Below are 14,683 nucleotides of genomic sequence, written 5' to 3'. Positions count from 1 at the left end.
CTGCAATTTTCTTTTCTTGCAATGTCTTAGTTTTTGGTATTAGTCTAATGCTGGCCTCATAGAATAAATTAGGAAGTATTCCCTCTGCTTCTGTCTTCTGAAAGAAATTGTAGAGAATTCATATAATTTCTTCCTTAAATGTTTGGTAGAATCCCCCAGTGAACCCATCTTGGCCTGGTGCTTTTTGTTTTGGAAAGTTATTAATTATTGATTCAATTTCTTTAATAGATAATGGACCTATTCAGATTGTCTGTTTCTTCTTGTGTGAGTTTTGGAAGATTGTGTCTTTTAAGAAATTGGTCTGTTTCATGTAGGTTGTCAAATTTGAGGGCATAGAGTTGTTCATAGTATTCCTTTACTATCCTTTTAGTGTCCATGGGATCTGTGGTATGCATCCACTCTCATTTCTGATATTAGTAATTTGTGTTGTCTCTTTTTTTCTTAGTTAGCCTGGCTAGAGGCTTAATGATTTTATTGATCTTTTCAAAGAACTAGCTTTTGGTTTCATTGATTTTTCTTTATTGATTTTCTGTTTTCAATTTCATTGAGTTTTGCTCTAATTTTTATTATATCTTCTGCTTAGTTTGAATTTAATTTATTCTTCTTTTTCTGCTTTCCTAAGGTGGAGGCTTAGATGATTGATTTTATATCTTTTTTCTTCATTCAATGCTTATACATTCAATGCTATAAATTTCCCTCTAACCACAACTTTCATTGCTTTCCACTGATTTTGGATAAATTGTGTTTTCATTTTTATTTAGTTCGGAATATTTAAAAATTTTTTTTTGAGATTTCTATTTTGGCTCATTTGTTATTTGAAAGTGTGCTGTTTAATCTGTACTTATTTTGGGATATTCCAGCCATCTTTCTGTTATTGATTTATAGTTTAATCCATTTGGTCTATGAGCAGACATTTTATGATTTCTATTCTTTTCAATTTGTCAAGGGATGTTTTATGGCCCAGAATGTGGTTTATTTCGTGAATGTTCCATGTGAGCTTGAGAAGAATATGTATTCTGTTATTGTTGGATGAAGTGATCTATAGATGTCAGTTATACCCACCTGATTGGTGGTGGTGTTGAGTTCAACTGTGTCCTTACTGATTTTCTGCCTGCTGGATCTCTCATTTATGGTAGAGGGGTGTTGAAGTCTCCAACTATAATAGTGGATTCATCTCTTTTTCTTTGCTGTTCTATCAGTTTTTATCTCATGTATTTTGACTCTCTGATGTTAGACACATACGTGTTAAGGATTATGATGTCTTCTTGGAGAGTCGATCCTTTCCTCATCATGTAATGCCCATTTTTATCACTGATAACTATCTCTCTTTTGAAATCTGTGTGAAATTAATAAAACTACTCCCACTTTCCTTTGATTATTGTTAGCATGTTATATCTTTCTCCATCCATTTCCTTTTAATCTATATCTGTCTTTATATTTAAAGTGGGTTTCTTGTAGCCAAGATACATTGAATCTTATTTCTTGATCCATTCTGACAATCTCCGTCTTTCAATTGGTGCATTTAGATTATTGATGTTGAAAGTGCTTTTGATTTAATTGGATTAACATTTATCATATTTGTTACTGTTTTCTATTTGTTGCACTGTTCTTTGTTCCTTTTTTGTCTTCCACTCTTTTTCTGCCTTTGGTAATTTTAATTGAGCATTTTCTATGATTCCATTCTCTTTCCTTTCTTAGCATATCACTTATACTTATTTTTTTACTTTTTTTAGTGGTTACCCTAGAATTTGCAATACACGTTTACAGCTAATCCATGTCCACTATCAAATAGCACTATTTTTCTTTATGGATTGAGTAACTTATAATAACAAAATGATTCTAATTCCTTCTTCATACCCCTTGTATCAGTGCTGACATTCATTTCAGTTATACATAAGCGTACATACATAAGCATACATTATTGAATACATTGTGGCTGTTATTATTTTGAACAAACTGTTTCTGTTAGATCAATTAAGACAAAGAAAAGCTTTTATTTTACCTTCATTTATTCCTTCTCCAGTGCTCTCCTTTTCTTTAAGTAGATTCAGTTTCTGACTTTATCATTTTCCTTCTCTCTTGTTTTAACATTTCTGGTAAGGCAGGTCTACTGGTAACAAATACCCTCAATTTTTGTGTGTCTGAGAAAGTATTTTTCCTTCACTTTTGAAGGATAATTTTGCAGGGTGCAGAAATCTAGTTTGGTGATTTCTCTTTCCCCACTTTAAATATTTCATTCCGGTCTCTTCTTGCTTGTATGGTTTCTGAGAAGATGGATGCAATTCTTATCTTTGCTCCTCTATAGGTAAGGTGCTTTTCCTCTGGTTTCTTTCAGTATTTTTTCTTTATCTTTTATTTTCTGTACTTTGAAAATGGTAGATGTACTTTATTTGATATCTATCCTACTTGGTGTTCTCTGAGCTTTCTGAATCTGCGATTTGGTGTTTGACATTAATTTGGGGAAATCCTCAGTCATTATTGTGTCAAATATTTCTTCTGTTCCTATATCTCTTTTTTTCTTTTTCTGGTGTTCTCATTTCATGTATGTTATACTGTTTGTAGTTGTCCACAGTCCTTGGATGTTCTATTCTATTTTTGTCAGTCTTTTATTTCTGATTGCTTTTCAGTTTTGGAGATTTCTGTTGAGACAGAGCTCAGAGATTCTTTCGTCAGTTGGGTCCAGTCTCCCAGTCAGCCCATCAAAGGCATTCTTTGTTTCTGTTGCAGTGTTTTTGATCTCTGGCATTTCTTTATTGGTTCTTTCCTGGAATTTTCCTCTCTCTGCTTACTTTGCCCATCTGTTCTTACGTGATGTCTACTTTATCCGTTGGTACCCTTAGCATATTCATCATAGTTGTTTCAAATTTCTGGCCTGATAATCCCAACATCCCTGCCATATTTGAGTCATGTTCTGGTGCTTCCTCTGTCTCTTCAAACTGTTTTTTGCCTTTTAGTAAGTCTTGTAATTTTTTCTTTCTAGCTGGACAAGATGTACTGAGTAAAAGGACCTACTGTAAATAGGCCTTTGGTAATGTGTTGGTAAGGTGTGGGGAGGGAGGCATCAGTCTTTTGGTGAGCCTGTGCCTCTGGACGTGAACTTCACCAGTGTTTCTCAGTTTTTTTCCCTCCCTGCTTAGGTGAGAAAGGATGGCTAAACTGGTCTGGGTTTGGGTATTTCCTTTCTCCCTTGTGGAATGCTGTAGGGGACTGGAATTGGGAATTTCCCCTTCCCTAGGTAGCTTGTGCTCTGCTAATACCCAGCAGGCTAGGCTCTGGTTAGCTAGTTTCCCCTGAGAGCAGACCGTGTTAACAAGAACAGAATGCTCTTGCATATTTCAAAGTGGTTCCTTTTCCCCTCTCCTTGCTGGGAGCATGAGACAGTTTTTCTCTGATATTCACTATGAGAACCAGGTCAAGCTCCTAGGGGTAAAGCTCAGAAATGTTTGGAGGTCCCCATGCGACTGGTTCCCTCTGGAATTTTTAACTCTAACAGCTGTCCACAGTGAGCTTCCAGCAATTCGTCAATTACAGTTCTGGGTTCCCTACTTCAGTCCTGGTTTTCAGGAAGGTCTCTGCTGGCGGGTTTGCTCCTGTAAGTTGTGATTTTCTGTATCCACCTGTCTGTCTGCAGTTCTGAGGGCGGCGGTTTGCCCTGTGACCTCATGTCTCTTACGGACTTAGGACGAGTTGTTGCTTTTTCAGTTTGTTTGGCTTTTCATTTGTTGTTAGGATGGAGTGAAGACCTCCAAGCTCCTTACATGCACGACCAGAAATTGGAAGACCACTTTATGTGTTTTTAATCTCCCTTTTCCTCATAGCAATCATATAAGGAGGCAGTTTTTGTTTGCCATTTTACAGATGGAGAAACTAAGGTGCTGACAGGTTAATTTACTTGCCCAAAGTTCCCCGGCTAATAAGTGCTGAAACCAGGATTTGAACTCAGGGCCTCTGAGCCCTGAGTCTGTGTCCTAGTCACTGTCTTATAGGAGCAAGAGCTCTGGAGTCCAGAGGTCTGCCTTGGGTGTCCAGCTCTGCTCTCTGTGGTGGTGTGACCTTGGGCAGGTTCTTAAATGCCTTGTCCGTTGTCTGTAAGGTACCTTACACAGCACTCTGCATGCAGTAAATTCTTAAGAAATGGTAACTATTGTTATTGTTATTATCTATTGGTATGGACAGACTGCATTTTGGGGTGGCTGTGGGGATTGTATTCATTCACTAAGATATGGAAAGGACTTGGTGCAATGCCGAGCTCATAGTAGCTGCTCCATCAACGGTGGGAGTTAGTCCTCCTGCCAGTCTAAGTGAGCATGGACTATGTTTACATTTTCTGGAAAACACAGGGCCCAAAACACCTCCTCACAGTCATGGCTCCTGCATGTCTTGGTTTTGTTTTGGTTCATCTGGACATGCAGAACCCTCCCACCCAGGTTTTGGCTCTTTGCAAGATGTGGGCTGGTAAAACTCGTCAATCCTGGTCACGCTTTCAAAGCCTGTTGTGGGTTTGTCAGGTGTTTCTCAGCTTGACAGTTCACACTGATCCTATATGCCTTGATTGTCCTCCTTGATGAGGATGTTGAGCATGACAGCAAGAATGAAACTTACATGCGCAGCCCTCTGTCATCCGGGTCACTTGCTGTGGCCTCCCCCGCCGGCCGTCTGAAGCACCTTAGTACATGTGGAGTCTGGCCGCTGCCCTTTTTCTTCCTTCTGCTCGCCCACTGCGTTAGCTTCCTGGGGCTGCCGTAACAAAGTTCCGCATGCTGAGGGGCTTAAGCTGTGTTTATTGTCTCACAGCTCTGGAGGCTGGGAGTCCAAGAGCAAGGTGCTGGCAGTTTCTTCCTTCTGAGGGCTGTGAGCGAGAATCCATTCCAGGCCCCTACCCCAGCTTTTGGTGGTTGCTGCCAATCTTTGGTGTTCTTTGGTTTGTAGACACGTTATCCAGATCTCTGCCTTCATTTTCACATGGCATTCCCTCTGTGTGCGTGTCTGTGTCCAAATTTCCCCTGTTTATAAGGACACCAGTTATTTTGGGTTAGGGCCCTCCCTAATGACCTCATCTTAACTAATTAGATCTGTAATGACCCTATTTCCCAATATGGTCACGTTCTGAAGTACTGGGGCTTAAGACTTCAACGTGAATTTTAGAGGGGACACAGTTAACCCATGACACTCACCCTCTAGGAAAAATTATGTGAATCAGCCCTAAAGTGAGCTCTGAGAGAAAAGGCGAATGAGCCAAAGCCACAGCATGCTCCTTCACAGAATCCTCTCCCTCACTGAGAATGTCGCACCGCAGTTAGCCGGGTGGATGGAGGGAGCCGCCGTGCAGGATGAACTTGCCTGCAGCCTCGGTGGGACATGTCATTGGGGTGGTAGGAGGAGCCGAGGTGGGCATCTGTACACTGGGGTTCCGACGCTGGCTCTTCCTCTCAGATCCGGGCTTGTTGCCTTGGCCTTGGTTTCTTAATCTGTAATGTGAGCATGATGATACCTGTCCTTCAACAGTGGTTTTGAGTCTCAATGAAATAACTTATGTGAAACCCCGTGCACACCATGCGTTGGGCGTTGGGTCGTGGAGCAGTGCTGGTCTGCGTGGTAGACCTCAAGGTGGAGCCCTGCCCTCTACTGGCCCAGGCCCTCCATGGATTGTCATCTCTGAGCCCCGTCCCTCCCTTCTGAAATGTCGCTGATGCCATCCCCTACTGCTCTTGAGTCCCCCAGGCTGTGTGGGGCCAGGTGCAGGCATGTGCTTCGAAAGGCGCCCCATGCATCTAGTTTTGGTGAATTGGTGGTGGTGATGGTGGTGTTGATTTTTCCACAGAGCCCAGCTTTAAACAAGACAGTCAAGTGATTATGCTCTCTTTTTGTTAAGGACAAAAGGAGTTATTCTTGTCCTGTGTGTGAAAAGTCTTTTTCAGAAGATCGATTGATAAAGTCACATATCAAGACCAACCATCCCGGTAAGGCTGTGCATTTTAGAGTGGGCGATTAATTTTTAAAATGCTTATGTTTATTTTAAAACAGCACTGTATGTCAACTGCACTAAATGGAAATAAAGAGGGTGAGGATATGAGTATTCACAGGAAACGTTCACCTTTATTTAAAGCTGGGGAGGTTATGTAATTATTTCCTTCCTTTTATTCTTCTGTCTGGTCTTCAGATCTGTCTCCCCACGGTCTCAGTGCATCCCTCCCACTTTATTGTAATCTTAAATGCCTTACCTGGGTCACGTACAGTGCAGGTGCCCTCCTCCTGGGAGCCTCCGTGAGTTGGAGTGACTGTCACCCTCGGTGTCCTCACACCCTGCACCACTCAGGTGCGTGAGGCACAAGCTCCCGGGGCCTTCATGCCTCGTCACTTCTGTTCTTGCTGCCTGTGACACGTTTCCTTTCTGCCTGGTTAATTCCCGTTTATTCTCTTCGTTCCCCCTCAGAGCCTCACCTTTGGGGAGGCTTTGGTGGCCCCCCAGTCTCGGGGGAGGGCCCCTCCTCCATCACAGCACGCTGGCTCCTTGTGTTCTAGTCATTGGTCCTCTCCCCCGGCCTGTGAGAGCCGTGCGTTGGGGCCGCCATCGTTAGTGCCTTCTCCCTGGTCCCTGGAGCCACCTCCAGCAGGACCCGGGAGCGCGGACATGGCGCTGTGTGTTGTATAAATGGAGCAGATAAGCTCAATGCACCTTCCCTCCATCCTGCCCCTCTCTCTCTCTATTTTGTATCTGCTCCTGATATTAGGAACCTGACTCACTGATTATAAATGATAATGGATAAAAATAAATAAGAAAGTGCACTGACACTCCTGTTTTATGTGGGAATGGATGGAGCTTGAGGCCCTCATCTGTGTGGAACACGTGGGTTATATGATTCTCTGAATCCCAATCCTGTCCTTCCCATGTTACTCGGTGTCCTGTGTAACCCGTGTCCAGTGTGACCTGAGGAGACTCATTTAAACCAGCCAAACTTTGCTCATGAACATACGTACAAAACACCTTTTGTCATTATTTTAAACATTTTATTATGGACAGTTCCAAATGTGTACAAAATATACAGAATAATAGAAGGCACCCGCATAACTCACCCTCCCTAGTTATCTACATTTTGCCAAACTTATTTCATGTATCAATCTCTCTAAACTTTTTTTCTAGAATATTTTAAAGTATGTCCCAGACATAATTTCCCATAAAAAACCTTCAGAATGCATCTCCGATTAATAAGGATGTTTTTCAACATAACAACTATGTCACCATTAAAACAAACAGCAGTAGCAGTCATTTCCTATTACCGTCTAGTATTAGTCCATTTACAATTTCCCCAGTTGACACAAGATTTTCTTTTTACAGTTGGTTTGTTTGGATCGAGACTCACGCCTTTTGCTTTTAGTTCTGTCACTTCAGTTTCTTGTATTCTATGGGACACTCTCAACCCCTGCCTTTTTCCCCCTGACGTTGATTTTTTGGAGAAACTCGGTCGGTTTTCCTGTAGATGATTTCACAATCTGCATTTGTGTGATTGTTGCCTCATGATACTGTTTCTCCATCCCTCACATTTTATGTTAAAAGATATTTAGATCTGAGACTTGATTAGATTCCAGTTTAACTTTTTAGGCGAAAACCCTCTCACGTGATCCCGTGAGGCACACCTCGATTTGCTACCTTAGTGCTGCCAGGATGGACCAGTGGGGTCCCGTGCCGTTACGAGGTTCATTTACATCTAACTTGAACCGACATTCTTTGGCTGCTTCTGATCACCGTCCTGCTTTTCTTCTAGAGGTCTCCATGAGCACCATTTCCGAGGTCCTGGGGAGGAGGGTTCAGCTGAAAGGGCTGATTGGAAAGAGAGCCATGAAGTGCCCGTATTGTGATTTCTATTTCATGAAGAATGGCTCAGACCTTCAGCGTCACATTTGGGCTCATGAAGGTGAGTATTCATCTGTCAGAATAGAGCACCCTTTTAATTTTGTGCTTCCGTGTGCTTCCTTCTGGGAGTGCATTAGGAGGGAGCCAGAGCTCCGTGTCCCCTGCAGTTAGAATTTCTTTGACACACGGAGAAGTATGTCCATCACCGAGCTAAGATCAGTGATTTGAATCATTACTTATTTAGTTGCAATTGCAATGAGCATAGGTGTGCAATTCTTTATGCTCTTGTTGTAGTTGTAGTTAAATAAGTCGGCATGTCTCCTGTGCCAGAAAGCATGAGGTTCAGGAGAATGAGAGCAGCTCTGCCTTAGCCACGTGGTAGCTCTGCACCCACCATGGTGCGCTGTGCATGGTGGGTGTTGAGGAAGTGCTGCTGTTGTGATTGAAGGAAGGCGAGGAGGGCAGCAGAGATCCTCAGATTCCGGCAGTGTGGGGAGCTGTTGTTCACGCTGCAGAGAAAGAATTCACAACGTGGAAGAGTTGAGTGGCGATTGAGTGATGGAGAGGAGGAACGTAGGCTGTGCTTTTGGGGTGCATGCCTGTGAAGGGAAGTGTCGGGGAGCGCCCTCCGGGACTTTGGGAAGTTGGAGGTCAGGATACTGTTAGAGACAGCAGGTCGCCAACTTTGTTTTCTCCCCCTGGGTAGGGATGTGGCTGTCCTGTGGATGAGGCTCGGAGCCAGGAGGCCCCGGAAAGCCCTTGCAGACGTCTGCAATAGGTCCCTTCTGAGTTAGGAACCTGGAATGCAGCAGGCAGAAGAGCAAGACGGCTCCTAGAGGGGATGAAGAACTAAATAAGAATTTTCTACAATATGGCATAAAAATGGCCTGTTGTCGGCCACAGAGAAGGAACCGTTAGGAAGGGAGAGACTAACAGTTCAGTAAAGAGAACAGCAACTGATGCATAGGAACCCAGACAAGGCAGAGGAGCTGAGAGCACAGCCAAGGTTGGGAGAGACTTTTTCTCTGACCAGCATGCGTGCCCCTTAGCTCTGCGCCCCTGGGTACATCCCGCAGCCTTGGTAAAGCCTCGGTTTCCTCAGCTGCAGTCTTAGGTCATACAGATGAGGGTTGAAAATGCTGGGCTCAGTAATATTTATCCATTCATTATAGCTCTGTGTCCGGATGTGGGCACAGCTCCCCTCACCCCACAGCATGTCACCTCGCTTGTGACAGCCTTTCTGCTTGTCTCCATTTCCCTCTGGAGCGTGCAGGCGGGGGCCAAGGTTTCTCAGCTTCAGTATCAACTCTCAGTGTTCACCGTGAAGTAGGTCCTCAGCAGAGGTTTGTTGAACGCAGGAGGAGGAGTGGAGTGCCCGGATGCCCCGAGTCTGAACCATCAGCCCCAAAACAACAACCAGCGTTGTAAAGCTCCGCTTATTTGTGAAGCAAAAGGGGCTTTTACATCTGATCCTGGGTGCCTGCTCCCACTGATTTTTGCCAAGACCCTTGGTTGCTTTAATTTTGTTCACTTTAACTCAGTTCAGTTGAATCTAATGAACGTCTGCTACATGAACCGCTCGGGGGGTGTGCCCTCGGCGTCCCCAGACTGTGGGGAGAGAGGTGTGAACCGCTCCCTGGGAAGCACGTAAGCAGCCCAGCTAGGAGAGAGTTACTGGGTTTGGGAACATTGATAGGGAAGCAGGGAAATCTCCTGGCAGCCCCAGGAGGAGGGAGTAGCCCGGGTGAGAGGGTCGGGGAGGTCCCGCGTGCTTGGGACAAGCGAGTGCACTGCCTTATTCAAAGTGGATGTGGATATGGGTGTGTATCTATGTGTGTGCATGTGTAGATGTATATATGTATCTTTTTTCTCCTCTGGTAGGGGTGAAACCCTTCAAATGTTCTTTGTGTGAATATGCAACTCGTAGCAAGAGCAACCTCAAGGCCCATATGAATCGTCACAGCACTGAGAAAACCCACCTATGTGACATGTGTGGCAAGAAATTCAAATCAAAAGGGACGTTGAAAAGTCACAAGCTCCTTCACACTGCTGACGGTGAGTAAGTGACTCCACACGAGTGTTCTTCCCTCTAAGGTGTGGTTTGAAGCTGACATTCCCGGGGCAGCAGAAACTGTGGGTGTGTCCGCAGGCAGGAAGGAGCGTGTGTGGTAGAATTTCTGTTCTGAGAGAGAGCAGAGGGGCCTCGCCTGCATCCTTGCTGCCCCGTGCTCAGTACTGGAGCTGCGCCCAACCTCCACCAGTGCTTGGAAACGTGTACTCTGTGTGTGTCTGTGTGCACACATGTGTGTGTACGTGAGGGGTGGACATGGAGGGGACACTGCGGCAGGGAATAAGGCATCCTCAGGAAGCCTTGATCTGGATGTTTCCATCCTCTTCAGCCCTCTGTCCCCGCCTGAGCCCGAGGGTCGTGAGGGGCACCCGGGATCACACCTGGACTGATGTTTCCATTGGATGCTCTCATCATCCGAGCCTCCTCAGGGTTTCTGTATTCAGTCCAAAATAGGGCTCAGTTCAAAATACAAACAGTAGTTGGGCAGATTTGACCTTGATAAAGTACACTAGAGTGGATTTCTAATTTCATTCATTCGTTAAGAGCCACTGATTGAGTTCTTACTATATGCCAGCCATGCCTGGGGATCCAGGGTCAGTAAGGGACAGCTCCTGCCTTCAAGGAGTTTATAGTCCAGTGGGGAGAGAGAGAAGCATGCAGGGCCTGGTAAAGTAAGTGCCGTGATGGAAGGAGCTTGGGATGGCCGGGGAGGAGGGTGTGAGTCATGGTGGGTGGTGGGCGGTGGGCACAGTGGCTAGGACAGTCTGCCTGAGGGGGCTGAATAGAGGGAAAGAAGGCAGAATTATCTTAGGAAGACAGGCAGCTAAACCAAAAGACCTTTAACACTTTCATTTTTCTTTAAAACCCCCATTGTGAGAGGGTCTTGTGACTACTCCATACTATGAGATTAAAAAACTATATTTATAAATATATTGTTACTTTAGCACAATTGTGTACAAAAATTGGAGTTCGCTATAAAAAAAACAAAGTGATTTGAGCAGTGATTTTTGATTTCAGAGCTTAGAGGACAATACAGCTCTTAAGTCCTACCTTTATTTTAAGAATATTCTGGGGAATCCGTCCATCGTGTCTGCATTTGGTTGAGCTTGAGGGACTCAGAGGAGAGGCTGAATGCCTAGCTGGGATTCTCAGAATTAAAGATCAAGGGCTTGCCTAAGGCTGAACAAAAGCCAGAGCCATAACTATTCACACTTAAGCAGTGCACTGTAAATAAAAAAGTCCATAATCAAAATAATTAAAAAGACAATGACAGTAAAGCAGTCGTATCCTGAGTAATGAAAGCATTAAGTCATGTAATCGTTCATGAATTCTACACCTCTGAAAACAGTAAGTCTTACCAATATTCCTTGACATGGTAGCACATTATTCCCTGAAATTTCTAATAAAACAGTGCCAGTAATGAAAAGAGGCTGTCCCCAGAGCCAGGGAGGTCTGGAGCACTGGGCTGGGTGGCAGGGTCTGGAGGGCGCTCACGGGGCCTGGGAAGGGTGCTGAGGCTGCATGCCTGGCTCCGAGCTGGGGCCCCTGTCTAATCAGGGACCACGGACCAACCGTTGTCTGATGTGGAGGGATGGGGTCCGTGTGAGTCGTAGTATCACAGAGGGATAACACTCATCCTGTCTCGCCTGTCGCTTCACCTGCTTCCCTGTGCTCCTCAGCAGGCAAGGGAATTCAGATGAGCAAAGATGTGCATGCAGTCAAAGCGCTAATACACCCTTCCCAAGAAGGAGAGGTCTTGCAGGCATTATGAAATATTTTCTAACAAAACAGGAAATTGGCATTGTTTTTCTTCATTTTTTCTTTTTCCTGACATTTTTGAGAGTGTGAGGTATTTGTAAAGTCATGTCTCATTTTCAAGCACTCACCCATCTGGGAAGAAGGGCATCAGTCACCAGGTGTGACGAGAAGGCCACTGGAACAGGGGGCCTGCCTTGGTGGGCCAACTTTTTTCCCTCCGTGGGCCCCGATTTTGTTATGCTGCAAAAGAAGGACATGGGACCTTAACATTTCTTGGGTCTGTTTTACCCCGCATGCTCTGTGACTGTAGGAGCCCAGTGTCACAGAGGACTATAGATGTGGAACTAGGAGGTACAGTATGTTTTATCTGGTCTCACCTGGGTGATGGCTTCTTCCCCAGGCCTGCCAGCACTCGTGTGTGTTTCTCTCTTTCCATAGTCTCGTGTTTTCTCAAAGGCCAGCGAGGTAAGTGGAGTCCTGGATCATAGACCAGTTCCAGCTCCACTGATGATCTGTTCTATAACTTTAATCAAACTATAGGCTGTTCTTTTCCTTTTTATTGTATAAAAGCTTTGAAAAAAGTTTAGTTACTTCTCTTACCCATTTTCTTATAATACTCTTATCTTGTAGATTTCTAAAAGCTGTTTGTATCTCAGGGGTTTGTCATATTCTGCACATTTCCCCCCCAAGTTATCATTACATTTTGTTTACCATATCTTTTTATGTATAGAAGTTGAATTATTTTGCATATTTAAATTTATCAATCTTTTCCTTTATGTTTTTTTCCTCCACGATTTCTCTATGTTAAAAGAAACCTTTCTTAAGGGAAAATTCTTTTGTATTTTCTTCAAGTTTTATTTTAGGGGTTTATAACATTTATGAGATTTAATATTCTTGAAATCTATTTTGGTGTTAAGTGTGTGGTAGGAGTCTTTGTTTCTAAACAGTTATCAATTGACTCAGCATATTTATAGAGAAATCAGTCCTTTCCATTTTATTTTGAAGTGCCAGAATTTCTTAAGATTTTGGGTCTATTTTGAGGTTTTGGTCTGTTTCAGTGATCTTTACTCTAGCACATTTTTTTGTAATATACTGTCTTAATAACTATAATTTTATGATTATGCACACAAATATTCTTTCTTCTTCTTTTTATTTTTTTATGGACATCTCTTAGTTTTTCTCATTTAATTGTTATTCCTTTGGATAAACTTTGGAACTGTTTGGTCAAGTTAAGAAAAATATCTTCCTTTCCACAAAAGAAGAACACGACCTCCCTCCCTGAGATGGCGTGTGGCCCATTTGACATCGTCTGAAACAGCTTTGAATTCCTCGGGGGGTGTGCTGGTACTGGGGGCTTGCTTGCCATGATGCACCTCTCAGCCTGTGACCACTGAATTGGCTCTTTATTTTGAGCAGACGTTGCTGTAAAGCCTGCCTGCGATGATTTGGTTTTCAGTGTATTTCCTGTATCAGTCATGGTTTAGTAGGTTGTTGCACAGAGAGCTAAGTGGAGAGAGCTCAGGAGGCCTAGGTTTGAGTCTTGCCTGCCACTGCCTAGTAGGGTGACTTTGCTCAGATTACTTCTCTGAACCTCAGTTTCCTCATCAGTAAAATGGGGATAATTATACCCCCTTGGCCTAATGGGTTTGAGGATCAAATGATGGAAGATGCACCCCTACTTGCCTAGGTTTCTCCTGTTCTTCTGGCTGTTCCTCACTCTCCTTTTCTGGATCCTTCTTAGCTCTGATCTCTACATCTTGCAAGGCTGCAGGATTTAATCTGTGGGCTCTTCTTTCTGTACTCACAGCCGAGATGAGCTCTCCAGTCTTAGGGCTTCCCACACCATTTACATGGAGGGTTTCCAAACTTCTACTTCCAGCCCTGGCCTCTCGCCCGAGCTTCGGCCCTGCACTTACAAGTGCCGGCTCAGAATCTGCACCTGGATGTCTCGAAGGCACCTCAAACTTGGCCTGTGCACCACTGAGCTCCTCATCTTGCCCAACCTGTGTCTCCTGTGGTCCAGGGGTCACCACACCCTGTAAAGAAAGAGTAAACAGTTTAGCTTTTGAGTGCCACATATGGTTTCTGCTACATATTCTTCTCTGTTGTTTTTCGTTGTGTTTTCTTTTTACAAATGGAAAAATGTAAAAGCTGTTCTTAACTCCCAGTTGTACGAAAACTGGAAGCAGGCTGCATTCGGCCCCCAGCCCGGAGTCTGCTGGCCACTGCTGTACTCCATCTCCATAAATGCAACTCCTTTTCAGCGTTTGGGTCAAAACCCTCGGGTCTTTCTTGACTGTCTTGTTCACACTCCTCAAATGATCCATTTGCAAATCCTGTGTGTTCTCCCTTCAAGACGATCCAGAAATCTACTACTTCTCAGTACCCTTATGGCGAGTATTTTGTACAAGCCTCTCTGGTCATCTCTTGCCTCCATTCTCACAGTAGCCTCCTCCTGCTTTCCCTGCTCCTGCCCTTGACCCCCACCGCCACTTCTCAAACAGCAACCAGAGCCATCCTGTTGGACCAAATGTCAGCCTAACAGCCAGAATCCTGACTATGACCTGTCTGACCCTCCCGCTGCACCCCTCCATCTCTGACCTCGTCTCCTCTACTTTCTTCTGACCTTCACCTCTCTAGACATGTCGGTCTCCTTCCTGATCCTCAGACCTGGCAGGTACATGCCCTTCCCAGGCACTGGCCCTCCCTCTGCCTGGCAGCTTCCTCCTCCAGATGCCTTACTGGATGCTTCACTCCTGGCCTTCAGGTCTGTACTCGAGTCCTTTCCTCAGGAAGGCCTTTCCCTAACTACTGTGTGTGTAAAATTCACACTCCCACCAAATCGTACAAACTCCCTTGTGTTTCTTAGATTTTCCTTCTTGGCTTATCTTTTTCTCATATACTATATAGTTCCCTTGTTTATCACTTTTTGTATCTGCCTCTGGCACTCTCCCAGCAGTTACTTCATAGTCTCTTCCCTGTTTCTTGCTGTTTCCCCTTAG

At 44.3% G+C, this 14,683-nt stretch overlaps 1 protein-coding gene across 9 annotated transcripts in view; it reads left to right on the top strand.

Annotated features, from left to right (window-relative positions):
* The window catches only part of ZFAT (zinc finger and AT-hook domain containing), a 204,693-nt gene that overhangs the window by 97,987 nt on the left and 92,023 nt on the right, over positions 1 to 14,683 (top strand). For all 9 annotated transcript variants that reach the window (XR_011543242.1, XR_011543241.1, XR_011543240.1 and 6 more), the window contains exons 8-10: positions 5,873 to 5,960; positions 7,764 to 7,913; positions 9,734 to 9,907. Coding sequence is in view for 6 of the 9 variants with exons in the window: in XM_008518448.2 (XP_008516670.2) it covers positions 5,873 to 5,960; positions 7,764 to 7,913; positions 9,734 to 9,907 (412 nt within the window). In the remaining 3 variants the exon portion in view is untranslated. The remainder of the gene's footprint in view (positions 1 to 5,872; positions 5,961 to 7,763; positions 7,914 to 9,733; positions 9,908 to 14,683) is intronic.

This window comes from Equus przewalskii, chromosome 8 (genome assembly GCF_037783145.1).
Source record: "Equus przewalskii isolate Varuska chromosome 8, EquPr2, whole genome shotgun sequence".
NCBI lineage: Eukaryota > Metazoa > Chordata > Mammalia > Perissodactyla > Equidae > Equus > Equus przewalskii.
Note: the sequence above shows the minus strand (reverse complement) of the source record. Positions and strands in the feature narration are given on the sequence as shown.